At 41.7% G+C, this 20,930-nt stretch overlaps 1 protein-coding gene across 6 annotated transcripts in view; it reads right to left on the bottom strand.

The window, feature by feature from the left end:
* Positions 1-20,930, bottom strand: part of EEF1AKMT2 (EEF1A lysine methyltransferase 2) — a 38,858-nt gene that overhangs the window by 5,850 nt on the left and 12,078 nt on the right. The window contains exons 4-8 of one of the 6 annotated variants that reach the window (XR_005793732.1): positions 20,384-20,491; positions 17,720-17,936; positions 6,370-6,510; positions 6,216-6,270; positions 695-3,831 (exon numbers count right to left, since the gene is read on the bottom strand). Coding sequence is in view for 4 of the 6 variants with exons in the window: in XM_040486713.1 (XP_040342647.1) it covers positions 13,683-13,777; positions 17,720-17,936; positions 20,384-20,491 (420 nt within the window). In the remaining 2 variants the exon portion in view is untranslated. Of the gene's footprint in view, positions 1-694; positions 3,832-4,773; positions 6,511-13,374; positions 13,778-14,861; positions 15,034-17,719; positions 17,937-20,383; positions 20,492-20,930 lie in introns of those variants that run through there. The other 5 variants (XR_005793731.1, XM_040486715.1, XM_040486713.1 and 2 more) reach the window with 5 other exon arrangements.

Raw genomic sequence — 20,930 nt, forward strand, 5'->3', positions numbered from 1 at the left:
TGTGCAGTGCGCGCAGCCGCCGGTGGGCGGGGAGTGGGGGGATCGCGGCGCGTCGCCGGCGGGGCTAGAGGGCGTCCTGCGAGCTGAGCCGCGCGCCGAGCTCGCGCTTGCGAGGCCCCGGGACGCGGGAAGTGGCCCCGGGCCCGGGCCGCGCCACCACCACCACCCCCCCTCCTCCGCGGCTGCCCGGGGCCAGAGGTCCCGCGGGCGTCTCTCCCGCCACCCCCCCCCCCGCCCCAGCCCGAACCGGGGCAAAAAAATCCTGGGCCGCGTGGACTTCAGACGTCCAGCTTCCGGGTTGTTGGGTTTTGAGGTTTCAAAGAAACGATCATTACGGTGGCGTGCAGGGCGGCGGGGGGCGGGGGGGCGTGTTAGTGTTGTTACACTTTGGGAAAATAAAGCACTAGTTTCCTAACTCAGGGCGCTGATCGAAATAAAGGAATGTGTACTTCAGAAGCCACATGCAAAATATATGCAACTGGTGAAGGAAGGATTTGTGGTTGCTAAGCAGAGGCAGAGCATGTTTCGTTCTGTAACTTAGGATGTTGACTTAAGTTCAGGAATGTAACCCTGATAGAATAAGCAGAGCATTTTCATTGTACTGCTCACCTGGGGGAGGGGGGATTGTTTTCCTTGTGAAGCGAATCCCTAGATTTCCCATTACTCCGTCCTACTAGTGTATGTTATTTTATTGACCTTGTATCCAAAGAGATTTTTAAGGAGGAGGATTTTTTTTTTTTTTAAAGAACTCCCCTATGCCTGTTTTGTGTTCTCCTTTGCCAAAAAAACAAAACACCTCATTACTTTACATGGATTGTGTCTGCGCCATTTGAATGGTTCTATTCATAAATCAGGAAACTTTTTCTGTTGCTTCTAGGAACATTTAATTGGTTTTAATCCAATGTTTCAATCCCAGTATCAAACATAAATGAACAATTAACTTCTTGAGCACTTGGGAAACTCTTATATTTCATGGCTCTTGCTGAAATATTTCAGTTTCTCTCACACTGGACCCATTCTTTTTCAGAAAATCATAAGCTCACATCTTTCACACGAGCTACAGCTCACTCCAGTGGTTTCTTCTGCAAGATTAGGATGACCTACAGTCAGAAGGATGTGAGTCTACTCATTCAAGTAGGTGATGTGGGATATAACCCATTCATCCCACAAAAGCCAAAATGAGCTAACAGGGAGAATGCTAAGATTCTGATATCCTTATCCATAAACATTGCTTTACAAGAATTTATCAAGGGCCAGTTTTGAAAGGAGCAAGAACTAAGTCTTCCTAAGTGAAACAAAGAAAGGTACAAGGGATAATTTGAGAATACTGCTACACTTCCCTAATGCCATTTTATCACAGTGTCACCTCGGCCTTTGAGAGCTTTAAGAATATAGTTTAATTTACTTTTTATGAGGAAGCCTAGAGTGACTCCTGCTGGCAAACATTCAGCTTATTCCCACAATTACTACTTCATCGGGTCAACACAGAAAATAAAATGCAGGGGTCCAGAGCCTGGAGACAATTATTGCAACCATGATTCTTGTTTCTTTCAGGATGATTTTAGTCTCAGAAAATTCCAAGGATTGTGGTCATGGCAAGCCCGTTTACTGCAACGCCTCCTTTCCAACCTAAAGCAGCCTGTTTTTCTGGTTCTGAGGCTTTCTTGCAAATGCACAAACTAAAATACCTGCTCAAGGAGTTGTGCTACTAACCAATGAATGGCTATTTCTCATGTACTTAATTTGAATCTCCAAAAGCTAACCGGTATATACATTAAGGCCTGGATTGCTTTACCTTCCAGATACTATGTGGCTCTTTCCACATTATGCAGTTAAGTCCTATACATCTAAAACACCCCCACTCTTTAAGGCTGTATACTACATAGTTGTTTATTACTTAAAAAGTCCTACCCAAAGGTTGTATATTACAGTTTTGCTCAACTCAGAAGCGCAAATATAAATGCAGCTGAACTCTGGATGTAAAACAATGTAAGCTGTATTGGGGGGGGGGGGTGTCTACCTTTGTTCAATCCTTAAAGGTCAAAACCAAATCGAAACCAGATTTAGAGCACTACCAGGCAACTAAACACAAATTCGTATGTCAATTTAGGAATAAATCCATAAATAATCCGAAATGATCACTTGTAACTTTTCCATTATCATTGACCAACACTAACCGGGGTAAGCCACGAACACCTGGGAACTATAAAATGCAGGGATCCCATACGGTCTCCCTCCAAGACCGATCAATGAAACAGGGATAACGCACAGCAATATTGCCTCTCCTGGCCCCTCTCAAAGCAGAACCACCAAAGGGAGGAACGCCTGTGTGTACAGCACACATCCATCATGTCTCCTCAAAACTGTCCGGGAGAATTTAAACTGAATTAAATTCTACACTACAGAGTTGCCCTATTCCAAGTGTAAAGCTCTTAAGCAATAGGAGACAGTAAGGGTGTATTTTATTAAGAAAGGGTGTAGCCAACTATAACTTGTATCAACAAGCTAATAAAGTATTCACCGAAGCACATTTGTGCAGAGGAGGGTAAAGGTTGGATTCTGATAGGCACTAAGGAGTGTCCTAGGTAGTTAGTGGGTGTTTTATTTTTGTGCCTTTAGAAGCAGATGAATGTGATATTCAAGCAACAAGGAGCTAAGCTTTGAAGTCTGATCAAGTACCAGTCAATGTTGTTCAGTTTAACCCATCAAATCTATGTGTGCCTATAGCTGTAAAAAAAGCTCACCACTAAAAAGTCATAAACTAGTTTGTCTCTGAGAATAACACAGTAGATTCTTTTTTAGAATAAAGTGAATGAAACAAACATCAAACTTGTTATACACTGGACCCAACAGCACAGTACGCAGATGTGTGTGTATTAACCCCTTTATTCGGCTTCCAAAAGCCACTGCCTCTTTGTCACAACTGTTGTATTAAAAGCCAGTCATTCACATTTCACACTGTCCTTTCTAAATCTGAAAAGATCTTTTATAAAGCAGAACCTTTTAAAGTTGCTTATAATAGATGATGGGAAGACAAACACCACCAAGTCCACCTGAAGCATTTTCAAAAAGACTGGCTACGGAAAACAAGTTAGCAAAATACATTTCTTTGGAAAATATGGAAAGTTTTTGGTTACAGATAAAAGCCAAAAATCTGAATCTACTATGGGGACAATTTTCTAATGTAGATTTTATTCATCTATGAGCCAGCTACAACTAACAGCCCTACCTACACATGCATGTTAGGACACACTAATCCTTCCATTCTTTCCTTTCTGATCTTTTATATTGTGTTCTGAAACTTTTCCACTGAGGAAAAGGAATTATAGCTCTGGCTGGAATCTCTCTCATATCGACAGACAGACAGACAGGTAGGTAAGTAGGTAAGGAGAAATATCTACACATAGAGAGAGAGGTATCTCCCCTATCTATATACACACCTTTTTTAAGAGGCACTTAGATTCTTGAAGACCAAGTTACTTTTTGATTCAAGAACTAAATAAAACAAATGTATTTTCATTGAAAAATAACCATGGCAGTGAATTTAATGATACCAATCTAACTCCTTTGATACAAAATGAGAGTTGAAAGCAGCTTGAAGCGGAATGCCTATTGAAATCAGCGCATGTGAATCCGCACAGCTTTGTAACCAAACGTCTAGCACCATTGAGGTACGAAGCATGCCAGCTGGGACAGCATTGTGCACCACAAAGTGTGGGTTGTAAGCCTAAGTCCTGAGCACAAACCCTGGTTTCCAAGTTGGCAGGTGCTGAAAACACAGCAAATGTCACGCTTGCAACTCACTGGATGAAGAGCTCTGGGTAATGCAAGCTAAAAAGAACAGAGCAACAGTTAAAACTTATTTAACTTTGAGATACATATATAGATAGATATATAGATCTATATCTATCTATATGTAGATAGATATATAGATCTATATATCTATCTATATATAGATAGATATTTTTTTTTTTTTTTTTGCAATAGTAGCTATTGGTGTTATGTGCTACCAGAAAACACCAGCATGAAAAAGGAAGACAGTGAAAAGTTTCTGCATGGTAAATAAACAAAAGGAATACAATGAAGGCTCTTCACAATTTACATTCAAAGTTACTGGTGTATGTAAAACTTATCAAACCTGTGTTACTATTTTAATAGTAACAATGAAAAGCATAATTCATTCCTGACCTTTCCCTGATCTATTTATGATCTGAGCTGAAGGAGACTCTAATTGATATCACTGTTAACATGGTTACTCACCCATAACCTAGCTTGGCCTCAGACCCTCCACCAAAAAAACAGCTAAAAACAAGTGACAGTATCTTCATATTGTTATACACTGAGTTTTATCTAGAAAATATTTCAACAGCACAGCCAGACTAAATGTTTCTGCTATCATCTTCAAATGAAAATCTTTTCCATTTTTTTCTTATATAGACTTTAGTGGAATTCAGATTTGGTATTTATGACACAAGCCCAAAATTTGCCTTAATTTTTCTCTCCTGTCAACTGTCTACCATATAATGTCACTGCCTCAAGAAAAATCTATTTTTTTTTTAATTTTTCTTTCAACGTTTATTTATTTTTGGGACAGAGAGAGACAGAGCATGAATGGGGGAGGGGCAGAGAGAGAGGGAGACACAGAATCGGAAACAGGCTCCAGGTTCTGAGCCATCAGCCCAGAGCCTGACGCGGGGCTCGAACTCCCGGACAGCGAGATCGTGACCTGGCTGAAGTCGGACGCTTAACCAACTGCGCCACCCAGGCGCCCCAAGAAAAATCTATTTTTAACTCATCCCTAGTGATATGCTCAAAGCCACTGCTATCCTGCCTATCCCCATAAAAATGAAACCGAGTGAATTTCATTTTCATTATGTAGAAAGGAAACTGTGAAACAACATACAGTTTGTGATTTCACAGAGTTTAAATACCCAATCTAAAGACTGAATCCTTTGGGTTTAAAATATCAAGGAAAATAATCAGTCTCCGGCTCCAAAGGGTAGAACATCCTTGGGAGCAGTATGAAAAGAACATGTGCCCCACATAGTATATTAGCCTGTGAATTTCTTAACTCTTCTCAGCAGTTTGTCAACCTTCTGTTTTAACCAAAAGCAAAGATGTTTTGTTTTATTGTATCCATTATAAGAGGGACTGGCCTTGCCTATTTTGTATGCACATACCCTGCCCCTGACCTGAAACCAAGAAGTGATAGGAGAAGTTAGCTTGCTTCTTAACTACTACTTTACAGCTTCTCTTAACTTTCACAAAAAAACCCTCCCCAAAAAACAAAAGTCGTGATCAAATCCAGGTTATTTAACCACCATAGCACTAAACTCCCTAACTCAGGGAAGCTTTTATTATGTCCATCCTAGGGACATACCTCCTTATCATATTGATCTCATCTCTATAGAGTTTTTAAAAAATAGTTCAAAGACTTCGGCTCTTTGAGGATGACTAGAGAAAGTGACACTATTCTGGCCAGTATTTCTCTAGTCACACTAAGCCGGGTCCAGGCACTGGGATATTCACTTACCCACCAATAAAAAAGGTTAAGTATACAAATCTGAAAACCAAATGTTTTCTAGACTAGGTAGGATAAACAACTGATTCGATGTACACAACGTACTACACTGTCAGTTCCACTATAAACTAAGGTCAAATCAGATAAACTATTTAAAGTATTAACCAACCTCAAACTTTGAAACGTCACTGTGAATGGCACCGTTAACTCAACATAAAACGAGGAAACAAAATACAACTCACTGATCAAGGAAATTCAATCTAGATGATGCAAGGTGGAAATCAATGATAAAATCCTGCCCCACTGCTTCCTCAATGCCAGGTAAGACCCAAATCCAACTCAACTTTCACTGAACCTGATGCATGGTTAGTCGAAGGACCTGCTCTCAGTTCCCTTGTTGGAAATAACACCTTAGCATTCAGACCTAACAATGGAAGGTGCATCATGTCCTTGGCCATTTGTTTTTCAATTCAAATGCATCCAAATGAACATTTTCCCCATCATACCTACATTTATTACTAAATAATTACCATTTAAACAGATAACGACCTTAAATGTGAGTATCCTTAGAGTTTGCTAAAACACATCATAAAGATCGTTTGTTGAAAATGACTAAAGAAGCAGCAGCTACACAGAACGGTTTTTTAAGAAATTCTGGAAGGCCCACCTGCTCCAAATTTTCACTCTTACTCACCTATCCACCACTTGGCCTCTCCCCGCCATCGAAACACCCTTGGAATACAGTGGACCTGAAGACATAACTCAGTGGCACTGAGGGGTAAAATCTCAAACAAGCCAATCTATCAGCCCCAATGGGCAGACGGATTCTTGGAGGAGAGAATATTTACCTGGCACTGGCGTTTGCTAGGAATCATGCTAAGTGGCTTCACATTGATTTTTCTTACTTAATACTCATTCACACCCCTATTACGTGACGTCTACACAACTGTTTCTGTCTCCGTTTCTCAAACCTGCTCCAAAGAAATGTTCTGAAGGGAAACCAAGTTTAAGTAAGTGTATGCTGTCCCACTAGGCACTTTCCCAGCACCGTTAACATACTTCGGTGTCACTGAGGGGAGAAGCAGGTACAGGACAGGAAGGCAGTGGCCCAGAGAGGTGCAAGGCCTAAGACGGGCACACTCACGCACTGCACCCGAGCGAGGGTCTCTGTGCGGCATGAGAAGGTAGAAGCCTCAGCGCCCTGGGGCTGCAGGGTGCTAAATTAGGTCACCTGTCAGTGTGAGTCCTGTGTGCCTACTCAGGCCCAATCTTGATCTCGATCTTTCTCTACATACAATCCAAGCAGACTAAACAATCAGATGTAAACTTCTAAGTTTCTTGGATAAAATATACTATGGTCAAACGAATACAAACTAAATTATCAAATATATCACCAGGGACAAACAATACTCAAATCTGAAGTTTACCAATGAATGTACAAAGATGTTTTATAGATGGAAAAATACGTGATTTTATGCTCCAAATGTTTTATTATACGTACATATATTTTTTCACATACATAGATACCGTTGTTTAAAAGAACTGTAAAATGACCTAATAACTGATTCTTAGCTAATGGGAGTATTTAAACCTCCCATATATAGCAGAAACCTGGGGCACCTGGGTGGCTCAGTTGGTTAAGCATCTGACTCTTCAGCTCAGGTCATGATGTCACGGTTCATGAGACTGAGCCCCTCATTGGGCTCTGTGCCGACAGCACAGAGAGGCTGCTTCGGGTTCTCTCTCAAAATAAATAAGTAAACATTTATTGTGGAAACCTATTTTGCAGACCCATCTCTAAACCTCAGATCCACTTCAGCAGGTATTAGGGACTGAATGTTTGTGTCAACCCCCTCCCAAATTCACAAGTCGAAGCCCTAACCCTCAATGTGATGGTGTTTGGAAATGGGGCCTCTGGGAGGCAATCAGGGCTAGGTGACGTCAGGCAGGCGGGGCTCTCGTGACGGAATCAGCACCCTCATGAGACACCCAAGAGACCCTGCACTCGTGCTCTCTCCCCCTCCCTTGTAGGCGGGCACAAGGGGCTCGTGCGAACATACAGGGGGATGGCAGCTGCCTACATGCCAAGAGCAGAGGCTCCAAAATGAAGCCTGCCTTGCTGGCACCTTGATCTTGGGCTTCCCGGCCTCCAGACTGTGAAAAGTAAATCCCTGTTGTTTAAGCCACCTAGCCAACGGCAGCCCAAGCTGACCAGCACCGGGGTGGAGAACTTTAAATATCACCTACTGACCACCCTCATTTTACAGAGGCGAAACCTGAACCCCAGAAAAGGAAAGCGACCTGCCTATATTGCAATCGTTTTTTCCCTCCCAAATTGAGTATTTCAAAATAATCATTTCTCTTTCATATTTACTCCAGTGCTTACCAGATTGTAAACACTCTGTTACTACAGAATGAAAGGAACCAAAACAAATCAAATTTCAAGGCCAGAAAATAATCTGACACTGCATTTGTCATAAATTAAATCATTAATCAAATGGACTTAGTAATAATAAGATGATCCCTCTGACTTCTGGTTACGTTAGCACCTTCACCATACAGAGATTCCAGGAGGAAACCTTAGAGCACTAAATGAACAAACTTCTCCAAGACACAGGCTTATTTCACAGTGAGGTCCAGTATGTGGAATCCCCCTCATAGTTTAATCCAGTTAATTACTTTTTAATTAAATAATAACCACACTAGTCGGCACTTCCAACCTACGAGGCTATATGGAATTCAATCCTCTCTCTTGAGCAAACTATAGTATCAATTTTTTTTTTTTTTTTTTTTTTTTTGGACCCAACTGGTTCTCTTCACAAAATCAGAGCTTCCCTGCTAGACATGTTAGGGCTTCCACACGGAATAAACAGCTCTGACTCGTGCGCCTCGTTTAGGATTGCTTCTCAAAAGTCAGCAAGTATTATTCCCATTCAAAACAACAGCATAGAAGCCCTTTCGCTGAGTCACAACTGGGCCTCAAAGGTTACATTTTATAAATAAGACAACGTGCAATGTTTTTCATTCACAACTTCAGGTCTGTCTTCCAAAACTTGCATACAGCTCTTTAATTCAGCCCAGTATGTTTTATTAAATGCCATATTATGATTTTCCCCATTCAGACTCCAGCTAGGCTTCTTGTTGAGGACATGGAAGGAAAACTTAATTATTGCTGCTTCAGTGCATCTAAATTTATTTCATTACCAAAATCAACAGAGTAAGGGCGAGATGCTGTAGCAGAAAGGCAGCCGGACATGGAATGTAAACTGCTCCTTCCTCTACCCTTCCCCCGCCCCCCCCCCCCCCCCAAATCCAAGGGTGGGAAAGATCCCCAAATGGGGGGGTGTTTTTTTTTTTTTTTTTTTAGCCAGGATGTACTAAAATTAGATGGGAACAAAGGACTGACATTTTCATACACGAGGAGGGGTTAGGAGAAAAACGTGCACTGGCAGCACCCACTCTCTTCTACATTTAGCTTCTCCCCCCTCCCCCCCCAACTGCGTCCATCCTTGACAAGAGGCAGGGAGGGCACCGGCAGGAGCGCTGCGGGGAGCACTGCGCCCAGCCTGGCGGCGAATCCCAGAGAATGCTAACCTGCCTGTCTGTAAGTATGTTAATGAAGAATGAGAAATACAGTTCACGGTGCCCTTATTCAACTGGAGTATTTTCACACTTCTTTCAAGGCTCCTCATACGATGTCCATGATATGCTCATCGCTGGTTCATGCATAAATTTTTAGGTATTTGGGAAAACAAATACGGTACATTTGCTTTCCTTACAAAGCTTCCGGGTAGCATGCACACAAAAAAGATGACTCACTAAAGTACTTATTTTCTGATGCGGTAATAACAATACATATTTTAAAACGTAAAAGAATTTATCATTTCTTCCAAATGGGCCACTTAAAAATGAAAAAAAGTAGATTTGGGTTTTTTTTAATATCTTCCTCTTAGAAACTGGACAAGTAATTTGCGACTACTCTAAGGCACAATTGATCTCTTAGTTGTAAGTCTTTCTTACAATGGTATCAGCATGACAAAAGTACATTCTGCCAGCCTCTACATCCAGTTTTTGAAGTTCTACTTCATAAAAGCAGGATATTGATACATTCGTGTCTTGTGAATTATTCCTATCTTTTTAATTTGGTTTCCCTGGGCCTAAACCACAGGTCTACACAGTGACCGCTCAAAATTCAGTTCGAGAAGCCCTTTAATGATTAGTCTAATGCACTGAGTTGTAAAGATTTTTAAAACTCAGTAAGTACCGACTCAAGCTCTCTTTTTTTCCTGGTTACTGGAGCCCATCTTGACATCTAAGCTGGAAATGAATGATCTTTCAACAACACGCCAGGGATTTTGCTAAGGTCATATTCAATCATTCATTAGGCTTCTTCCCCCTCGCTTTTCAGAGTTCTATTGTGAAGCTGGTTTTATTCAGCATTTATGTAGCCTGTGGGCTTGGGTGTTTGTCTGCTTAATGTTGAGTTTCATTTCTATGCCCCTAACATAGGAATCCATCAATTGACCAAAGAATTTCAAACTATTCTTTTACTTTTCTAACAAATTGCATGGTGTGTATGACGAATAAATTAGCATTAATTTTCTTCCATTAACTGTTAATAAAACATGCTCCTGTGCTCCCCCTTCTTCTAAGGACATCTCTGTTTCCTGCCTAACAGAGAAATGACAAGGGTTTCCTAATTTTTTCCCACTAAGCAATTGTCCTTCAACCTAGCATGCTTCTCGTCTCCCACAATCAAGCTCTAGGTCACGGGCAGCCTCCTTCCAGTGAAGTATACTAGACAAGACTCCTTTCAGAGCCCATCAACACCCCCCCCCCCCCCACACACACACACAAATAGCTAAAGAGGTTTTACTACTGTGGAACACAAGACACTTGGTCCCTTGCTTTCAAAGCAGAAAGCTGTCTCTGGAGCACGTACACTCTAGTTCACAGTGCCAAAAACAGGAAATCAAACCCAGGTCTCCCCACAGCAGAATGCCGGCCTGGAGAGCAATGGATTTTTCACATTTGTAGAGATTTTCATCAGGGGCTACCAGACACATACACACGTGTGTAAATATATAAAATAAAATGATTTAAGAAAACATACATCAAAGTCTATTGACACAGGCAGGGATACTCTCTTTGCATATCAATTTAAGGAAAATTATTTCAAAGGCTATAGGCTAACACAGGTTTCTTAAAAATTAAAGCTTCTATTATACTCGGGATGAATGTAAATTAACATATACATATATATATACACACACACTACATTACTACATCACAGTATCACAGAAAATTTAAAATAATAGTAGTGAACTGAAAACATATCATTCATTGCAAACACTAAACGTTTTTTGTATAGGTTTACCTCCCTTCTTTCCCCCAAATAACAGAAAATCGCATCCATACCGCAGACCAAGAAGAAAGGAAGATTTGCTGCTAGTACAATGAGGAGGGGGGAGGGGGATCATTCAGGGACAGTTGTACTATTTTAAAATGGCTTCAGTCAAGCGGCCAAGAGTAGCGTCAGGTTTGATTCTCAGCTGCATAAACGCCAGTCCCAAAAAGCAACTCTAACTCGTGCACCTGGCTTAAAGCAAAACGTTCTGAAAACTTTCGACTTGTTCATCGGTGTAACCGGCCCATTGGGCCTCAAACCCCTTCGGACCGGCCTGCGCGCCTCCTGAGCACAGAAGCGCCGGCTACTGAGGCTGTGACGTCCTAATGAGAAGCAACGAAGCTGTGCAGGCTCCAGAGAGAAGCTTCGTTTGCATTTCAAACGAGTTTCCTCAAAATAAGAGCGTCTTTTGATGAAATAAAGTGGCAATTCCAACTTCTCATCCAGAGAAACCAGCGCTCACCACAGAACTGACCGCTCCCTTTCGAAACCGCTTTTCTTCCGGGTCCCCACACGGTCACGTGACATAACAGACCGAAGTGCAAGAGTTACAAATTTGCGGCCGGTTTTGGTAACTTGGGGGCACCTGCGGGTCTGGTTTTTGAAGTGTGGTATTATTTGTTAACACGAATTGACTGTTAGCATTCTGGTACCTTCCATTTGTTCTCACTGCAATCTCTGGGGGGCTGGCTTCCGGCATGATTCGCTGACAGGGAGAGATGACAAATCCCTTCTCCTAACCTTAGCAACAGCTCCAAGGTCCCCCCCCCCAAACGCTTCATCTTTGCAAATGGGACGTACCACCACCACCGCCCGTACCACCACCACCGCCGCCCCCAACCGAGGGTGACTCGAGGAGCTTTTCAATGGAGACCCGCTCGGTGGGTTTGATCAGTGAATCAAACCCCATGTCTCCGTCTGGCGGCACGGAGAGCCCAGTCTGTCAGAGCAGTGCTTTAAAACAGCACACGTAGCCACGCAAAATTCTGAAAAAGTGCTTCCGTCCTATTGTCACATCTGACATCAAGAAAGAGTAATACGAAAACACAACAAAGACCAAACCTCCTTGGTAAATGATAAACCATGTTTCCGTGGGTTAAGATGCCATGCCTAGTTTGTAAAATCAACACGAGTTTTTCACAAGTTTAAATCACATACATTTTGAAGGAACTTCTCAGCCACTCTGGTTAAAAATGAGAGCTTTTCAAACCATCGGATTTGTGTTGAAAGCTTATGTAAATGTCTGCGGTTATCTCGTGCCAGGCAGGTAGCAACCTTAATGGCTGGTGAACGTGGATCTAAACCAAACCCCTCGGCCCTCCACCCCGCCCCCACCCCACTCAGGGACAAAATAAAGAGAGACAGGGTTGTGATGCCAGACTCGCTCGTTACCGGATGAACATGCGCCAAACAAACAAAAACCCCACAGACCCAAAAGGCTGAAAATCATCAAAAACTGTGTCGCTTTCAAATTTGTGTAGCGGCTCCCGTGTTAAAGTATTAGCCCAAATGCAACGATGGCGTCACGTGGTCACGTTACCGTCTCAAAAACGTTAACAAATACACTGTTTCTCTTGCTAACCGGCCCTAACTGGAACATCTTTGTCCCCGCGTCCCCGGGGGCTTCTAGGTACACATCCAGCTCACAACCCCCTTCGCAGAAGGGTCTGTCACGACAAAAGGGAGGTGGGGGAAAGTGACGAAGGACGGACCGGCTCGCCGGCTCCGGCCCACAGACCAACACGGGCACCAGAAAGGAGGGGCAGAGCTCCTGAAAATCCTACTTAACTTCCCTGGCAGCGTCTTCTCCAGACCAGTCCTGGTTCCCTCACTGAACCGCAACTGCCTTTAAGGCAGAGACTTACTTAGCACCTGGGAAGCAGAATATGCCGGGGGAACGGCCAGGGGAACAGTCAGACCCAAAGAATCCCGGCTCCACCCGGTACTGGTCCTTCCAGTGGAGACAGGCGTAAGTTACACACACCTTCAGAAGGTATCGGGAGGATTCGCTGATTTAATACGATAATGTAACTTAACGTAACGTAACGTAACTTAACACGGAGCCAGCAGATAACAGTATCTGTTAGTTATCTTTTCTACTTCCTGTTTTTCCCTCAAAGCGGGTTAAAAAAAAAAAAAAAAACAGCAAAGCCCATTGGCGGCAACAAACAAGCTCAATAAATATTTCCTGATCAACTCACACATTTATCTGACTTTAATTGTATACACGAAAACTAGGGGACTTTCCCGGGTTTTTAATAATTTTTTTTTTAAATAACCACCGTTCAACCCCAAACATAAGTATACCTATGATGTTTCACAAACAGTCTAATAAAACACGAAGAAGGCTGGTGTTTATGACCCGGGCCCTGGAGTCGTTTCACCCAATCTGAACAAGCAGTTCCATTCGATTCGACCTCACCAAGGCACAAAAACCAAGAGCACGTGCTTTCTGGAAATTCATTTACTGCTTTAAAGTTTTTAACTGTTCAGCAGTTACAGAAAAGTTTTAATCGAAGAGAAAAAGATTTACATTCCAAGTACAAAAGAAAACCTGACATGATTCTCGGTTGGTCTCTAAAACTCAACCACCCCCGTGAGCGCGTTATCTTTAGCGACCCTTCGCATCCATTCAACACGTGCACATCCTGCGGTACTTACTAAGCACGTATTTGCACGTGCATTTTCTGTGTCAGGGCTACTTTGATGTGGAGCTTCGTAACAAAGCTAACTGAATTTGTCCAGTGAAAAGTCTCACGTTTTTTGGAAAACCAAAGCTGTTACACTGTTTCCAGATCTGCCTCCAAAGCTGAACGTGGGTGTTGGCAGCTCTTCAAAAAGTTCAAACCCTGTCAGACAAGATTAAAATATTTTTAATAGGGGCTGAGTCCCACAGCGAAGGGAAGTCTGTATTAACGAGGTACCTGCGAATCTTTCGCAAAACTATGATTCCAGACTCCAAGTCGTGACTGAATTTCACATGGTAAATTTTCAATCCCCCTGCGAGCGTCCCCACTGACGCTTTAAACTGAGCAAGCAGCAGGCAAGACCGAAGTCAACCGGCAGGAAAGAGGCTTTCCCTCCTCCCTCCCTTCCCCCACTTCTGGTCTCTTCTCTCTCAGACTCTGTATCTCCCTCCGTCTACCGCGGCACCTCGCAGGAAGGAGCCACCGTGTGCGGAGACGATCCCAGGTAGCGGGGAACGGTTCTGGGAGCTTCCTCTGTAGCGATTTAACCCACACCACACACGCCGAAGTATTTAACACCGAAGGGTCAAACAACATGGAAGTGAAAAGGCGTTTGCAGACGATGAAAAAGTTCTGGAGGTGGAGGGCGGTGATGGCTGAACAACAATGGCAACGTACTCAATGTCACAGAGCAGTACACTTTAAAAGGGTTATATGGAGAATCTTACCTTCTACGCGTTTTACCACAACAAAAAGAATATGTAACCAAAGATCAAGACCCAAACTGAACTAAGAATCTGGGAAGAAAAGGAAGTAGGAATTTTCAAGGAAGCACCGTGTGGTTTTTAAATTAACATGGATTCAAAAGTCGGGGGTTCAAGTCCCAGCTCGACCACTTTACAAGGTGAAAGATAGGCTACCAGGATCCTCCTTTTCAAAGCAAGGAGGTTACACATGCCAGTGCCCCTACCTACCTCATAGTGATTTTGTAAAGATCAAAATGAGGTAACGTGGCATTTTCCTGAACTACAAAATAAAATGGAAATTTAACATTTGGGGGCACCTGGGTGGCTCAGTTGGTTAAAGGCCTGACTTCGGCTCAGGTCTCATGGTCTGTGAGTTCGAGCCCCGTTCGGGCTCTGTGCTGACAGCTCAGAGCCCGTAGCCTGCTTCGGATTCTGTGTCTCCCTCGCTCTCTGCCCCTCCCCTGCTCATGCTCTCTCTCTCTCTCTCTCAAAAATAAACATTTTTAAAAAATGGAAATTTAACATTTTATGATTTTAAACCAGGACAAACAAGGCTGGGAAGTTAAACCAGGGTTTTCCTTCAGTGATAGGTCTATTAGTTTGGAGGGTCGATTTTTTTTTTTCCCTAGGAAAGGGTGGTGTCCGCATTTTCGAACTGCAGCTGAAATAGCTCTGATAAACAGAAAAAATATAACAGGATATATATTATTGCATCAACTGGCCTCTTGTACTTGGTTTCATTGTGCATTCTAACTCACATTCTTAATCAAACTGCACCAAATTTTAACAAATGACCATATGTTAAAATGCTCATTAAAACTGATCATAAGAAAGCTTTTCCAAAGAAGGACAGGCCTCTAAATGGAGCCACTGTGCTGGATATACAGGCACAAAATCTATCTGTTTTCTGAAATTTTACACAGGCTTAAAATACTTCATAATAAAAATTTGGAGAAAATGGAGAGGTCTGTGTGAATTTTCCAGGACTAATCTTTTAACTCCTTAAACTATACAGAATTGAAGTGATTACATTTTAATAGATAATGCACCAAAATCTTAAAAAGTGGTTGTATTCCAGTGATAGGTAACAAATGCTTTCAGTTTTGTTGTTGTTGTTTTGTTTTTGTTTTTAATTTAGGAGAGAGAGCACGCGTGAGTGCACGTGGCGGGGAGGGGGGGAGGCAGAGGGAAAGAATCTTAAGCAGGCTTCGCTCTCACCGTGGAGCCCGACGTGGGGCTCGGGATCGTGACCCGAGCCAAAATCAAGAGTCAAGCTCAACCGACTGAGCCACCCAGGCACCCCACTTTTAGTTATTTTAATCTATATGCTTATGTGTTGGGGTTATTGACATTTTTCAATCTTTCTCATAACGAATTTAGATTACTTTTATGGTAAAATAGGTTTTCGGGACTGTTTCTAATTCAGTAGTTTTAAGAAAGTCCAGCTCCTTGGACATCAAATTAGAACACCCCAATATCTGGCAAATGACTCCGGTAATCCTCACCAAAACAAATGACAACATAAAATGTTTATATAGACATGGCTGTAAAGGAAAAGTACAAGATTTCAACAGTTTTATGAACATTTATGTTTCAGATAAGGAAAGAAGCAAAAAGTCTTTCAAGACCGGTAAAGCAAGCTTCATTCTACGCAAAAGGGACCATGGGAGCCAATCTTGAGAAGCTACTGCCAAGACCCTCAGCAGTGATGCACGTATTCTGTGAGTGTTCGGGGCCCAACTCCAAACACCATATTCTCAGAGACACATGGCTAAAAACGTCTTCAATTGTACATATTTAACATTTCCTGTTGTAACATTTTGCTTATTTAAATTCTGTATTAAGCTCTAAAACTGAACATAAGTTAAAGTGGTTCTCAGACACAGACACGATTTTAAGGACCCTTTACCAGGCTCAAGTCTGTTCCTCATTATCAAAGACAGACAAATATGTTTTTGTCTGGTGGTTCCAGGGGTAAAAGAGAACACCTGTATTTAAGAACCGGGAAAGAAACTTGCCCTACACAGTGTTAACTTCGAGCATTTATTAAAACTGTCAAGCTTCTGGAACTGGGAAAGACTATGGAGACGGGGCCTCAACAGTTCTAAAGGAAACAAATTTAACATGGGAGATAGTAAAATTAATGGCACGAAGTACAGGACAATAAATCACCTATAATTCTTGTTTTCCAGAGGCAGTAGTCATGAAACCACAAGCTCACATTTCAAGCCTCAAACACTTCAGGTTTTACATTATATAACGTGCCAAAGTCACTGAATGTGCACAAAAAGACACGTGTTAACTGTGCTCCCTCCCACCGCCTATTCCCTTACTACCAAAAAAGAAAACAAACTCTAAGATAAAGTGCATGCAAAACAGTTATAAATTCATTTCCCATTAGCTTGGGACAACCAAGGTTCAAATTTAACAAAAATTTAGTAGCGTAGCATTTATTATTAATATTCCATCCTAAAAGTTCCTCTCATTTCTTTAAAAAACGCCATACTAATCTGAAAAAGGGACTGTGAAAAAAAAAAAAAAAACAAGCAAACACTAGTTCTGGATTCTCAAGGTACTTTCCCAGAAGCACCTGTGCGCTGCATGAATAAATTGGCAGGTAATATATTCCTTAAGATATGCAAGGAACAGTCTGCCAAAGCTCTCAAAATATTTGTGTATAGGTTATAGATTCTCGATTCTCACAAGATCCCCACTTGGTAGACACGGTACTAATTATACTTCTCTAATGGGGCGAAAAAGGTTCCTGTCTGGGAACCAAAACCATGGAAAAGGAAGAGATTTCCCCAAGAGTTCACAGGTCATATTTCTACTACAAAGTCCCCACCTTTTGTTTCTGTGCCACGTTGAAAATAATTGTTCTACGTAAGCTGAAAAGAAGATAAATCCTAAATACCTGAATGACCATTAGCAAGACAAAGAAAGTATGTACAGAGTGAAAACTCTCACCACGTAAGATGTTTACAAAATACTGCTTGCATTTGTGCATCACCGGCTCCCAGAACACGAGCACAATGGAGCCGGGCACGGTACGCATGCTCTCTGTCCTCTGTCCGAGTCTCTAAGTAAGAGAGTACGCAGCTTAATCAAGGAACTGAGGTTTCACAGGCTCATGTTAGCACAGCACCCAACTGCCAGGATTTCTTGGAAAATTTTGGAAAGGACTCTGGGTCTCTGGGTATTATTTCTTTGTCCTTTGCGTATACAGTTAAAAGAGAAGAGAAGCAGGCAATTCCCACAAATGGAAAAGTAAAGCCCTCAAACGCCAAGCGAAAGAAAACCTATTTAAGTACGTTAAACCTGAGGTAAGCACACGTTTAAACAACAGGTGACCATTTACCTTCACTGAATTCGTTTAGCAACTCTTCCTTGGTCCAATTACATGAGGTTATTAGGAAAAAGCCTTTGACGTTCAACACCCTGGAGAGGGATTTCACATATTGCTTCCTCTTCTCGATTGCACTGTCAGGATTAAGGCTTATGGCATCAAAAGTCCCCTTGTCAACACAAATATGAAATCCAGACAGCTCTGTGGAAAGATGCAAAAAGTCTTCTACCTATATTAAAAATCAACGTCTTTGTGAGAACGATTAACATACGGTTTTTACTGAATCTAAGTGACAATCTGTAAAAGGTCATAGCTAAAAGGACCAATTAATTATGATGGCATTTTACATACAATAAGCATACTTCCAACTTTATAGCTAACTTTTATGCGCGTCATTCCAAGACCACTAAAGCTAAGATTGGTAAGAGAGACTGATAAGTGTTTCCTGGACATTCCAAATCTCTACAAATTTAGAAACAAATCAAAGCCAGGTGTACTGCCTAATAACACCAGCACATTAACGAAGCTCGCAAGCCTGGCTGATGAAAAAGTTATTTCTGTCAAAAAGCAGAATATTGGGGGGCACCTGGGTGGCTCAGTCGGTGAAGCATCCAACTCTTGATTTCGGCTCAGGTCATGATCTCACAGTTCGTGAGTTTGAGCCCTGCACTGTCAGTGCAGAGCCCGCTTGGGATTCTCTCTCTCTCCCTCTCCCTCTCTCTCTCTCTCTTTGCCCCTTCCCCCTTCCCCTCACGTGCAGGCACATGAGTGCGCTCTCGCGTGCTCTCTCTCTCTCTCTCAAAATAAATAAACGTAAAAAAAAAATGTTTGACACATTCTTAAAGATGACAAAAAGTATGTGGCACTCAAACGGGTCATTAGAAGGAAGATGCCTTTTGGCTGATATTACTAGCTGTGTGATGTAAACTTGGTAAATCAGAAGTTCTGTGGCCCTGATTCGGCAGCTCACAAAGGAACGAATGGATGTAAGGAAGAGCTTGAAGCTTAAGGAATTAAGTGACTCTTTACACTGCAGTGACTTCACTTGATAAGTGTGCGCTTTGGGTTGTGAAAGTCCTACACGAGCACAGCACACTCATTCGCCATCGCCTCTGAACACGTGAGGAGCGTCTGACGTGGTGACCTGCCTCGGCTTCACTGAATAGTCACAATAATTGGCCAGCGGACTTAATTCTGAAAAGCTGCTTTGAAAAAGTAATCACCTCATGATTATTCACACAAACTTAATGCAGGAACCATAAATAGCATGTTACCGAAAACGCTCTGATTTAAAAATGTGGATTTTGTCTCCTTGCGTCTGAACATGGGTTTTTTCCCCTCCTCCCTCACACCAAAGTACTCGGGATCCCTGAAGCACAAAATGACTACCATTCCTACGAGCTAAGTTTAGAGAAGCTCCTATCCGAAATGTCTGTATAAAAGTACTCATTTATTCAGTAAGTATTTCGTGAACACCTGTTCTCTTCAGGGACTTTCCAGTCACTGGGAACATAAAAGTAAACGAAAAAGAAAAGGGACCCTGGATGAGAACACATCTTACGTTCTCTACATCTGATCTTAGCCAAAAGGCCGAGAAGCGATATCTTATGTTCTCTAAAGAAACAGACAAGTAAATGAACTGAACAAATAATTCTAGATAAAGTGGCATGAAGACAATAAAAACAGAATGATGAAGACAGTGAGCGACTAGGAAGAGAAATGGTTTGGAAAACGCAGTAAAGAAAGACCCAAGAAGGTGATATTGGAGCACAGATCTGACTGATGAGAATGAGCCACGTAAGCTAAGATCTGAGACAAGAATATTCTAGGTAGAGAGCAGAAGGTGTAAAGACCGGAAAAGAACAGACTAGACATGTTTCAGGAGCAGAGAGCAAGCCAGCATGACTGGAACACAGGTGATGAAAAGGAAAAGAGGTAAGAAACGAGGGGCTTCGCGAGGCGCGGTGGGGGGTTCAGATTCCACTCTCAATGCGATGGGGAAGCCCTTAGAGACTTGTGAGCAAAGCAGCGACACGAGCTGGTATTTTAAAAGATCACTCCGCTTGACCTGTGGTCGTGGACGGTGGCGTGGCAAGAGCGGCAACGGAGAGGCCAAGTAAGAGGCCACTGTAGCCACACAGGCAAGAAACGATGGAGCCTGGACTCAGGAGAGAACGGTGGAGATAGCAAGGAATGGTCACCTGCCTGATAGACTCTGAAGATAAAACCAAGAGAATTAGAAGCCACACTTAAAGGAGAGAGAAGAATCAAGGATAACTCCTCGGGTTTGGGGTTAGTACAAGAGGTGAATGGTAGTAGCAGTAACAGAAATGGAAACTCAAAGTTTCATTTCAGACTAAATGAAGGACTATTAGCTATCCAGGCAAAAGCATAAAATAGGCAAAATCAAATTTTTTGATCTAGGTAATCCAAAGTTAGCTATGATTTGCGTTTGCAGACATGAAAGAACACAATTGCACACAAGAAAGAAGAGAAAATCACTTCCCCAAGCTGACTAGACTCAAAATTTTAATAGTTACTTAAAAATGTTTCAATTTGGATTTATAATGAACCCTCAATTTATGAGTTCAAAAGATATTGTCAACAAATATATTTTAGAAATGTTTAAACTTTGTAACTTTTATTACAAATAAGTTATAGTAATATAATAGTTACCTTCAACTTAATGTTAGATAAACCTTCTTTCTCTATAATACTTCCAGAAAGCTGTATTGCAGAAGGAGAGTAATCAATTCCAGTAATATTAGAAAATCCAAATTTTGCCTAGAGACAGAGAAACAATTTTATACTTTAGTTTAAAATGAAGTTTTAACATACTGCTTTGCTTATGAATTATAATATTCCTTTAGGACCGGGACTGTTTTAATAGATCAAGTGACATATACTATCCAATAATCTACACTGTTTAAATTTTATTGTAGATCTAAATAGAAACTAAGAGTCTGAATTTACATCAAATGACAATTCATCTGTTTTTACAGTATTTGATTTCAATTTCAAAAGAAAATTCATTCTCTCAAAGATCATGAGAATGTACATATGATATTTTTACCCTCAAGCAGAAAAATGTAACATTAACTTCTGATGTGGATATGCTCTAATTCACACATAAATCTGTCATTAATTTTACTTAACACAATTAAGTTATACAAAAAAATAAAATGCGTACGTAGTAAATTCTTGAAAAATTTTCCTTCGAGTG

The sequence above is a fragment of the Herpailurus yagouaroundi genome, unplaced genomic scaffold (genome assembly GCF_014898765.1).
Source record: "Herpailurus yagouaroundi ecotype Mexico unplaced genomic scaffold, PumYag 163, whole genome shotgun sequence".
Taxonomy (NCBI): Eukaryota; Metazoa; Chordata; class Mammalia; order Carnivora; family Felidae; genus Herpailurus; species Herpailurus yagouaroundi.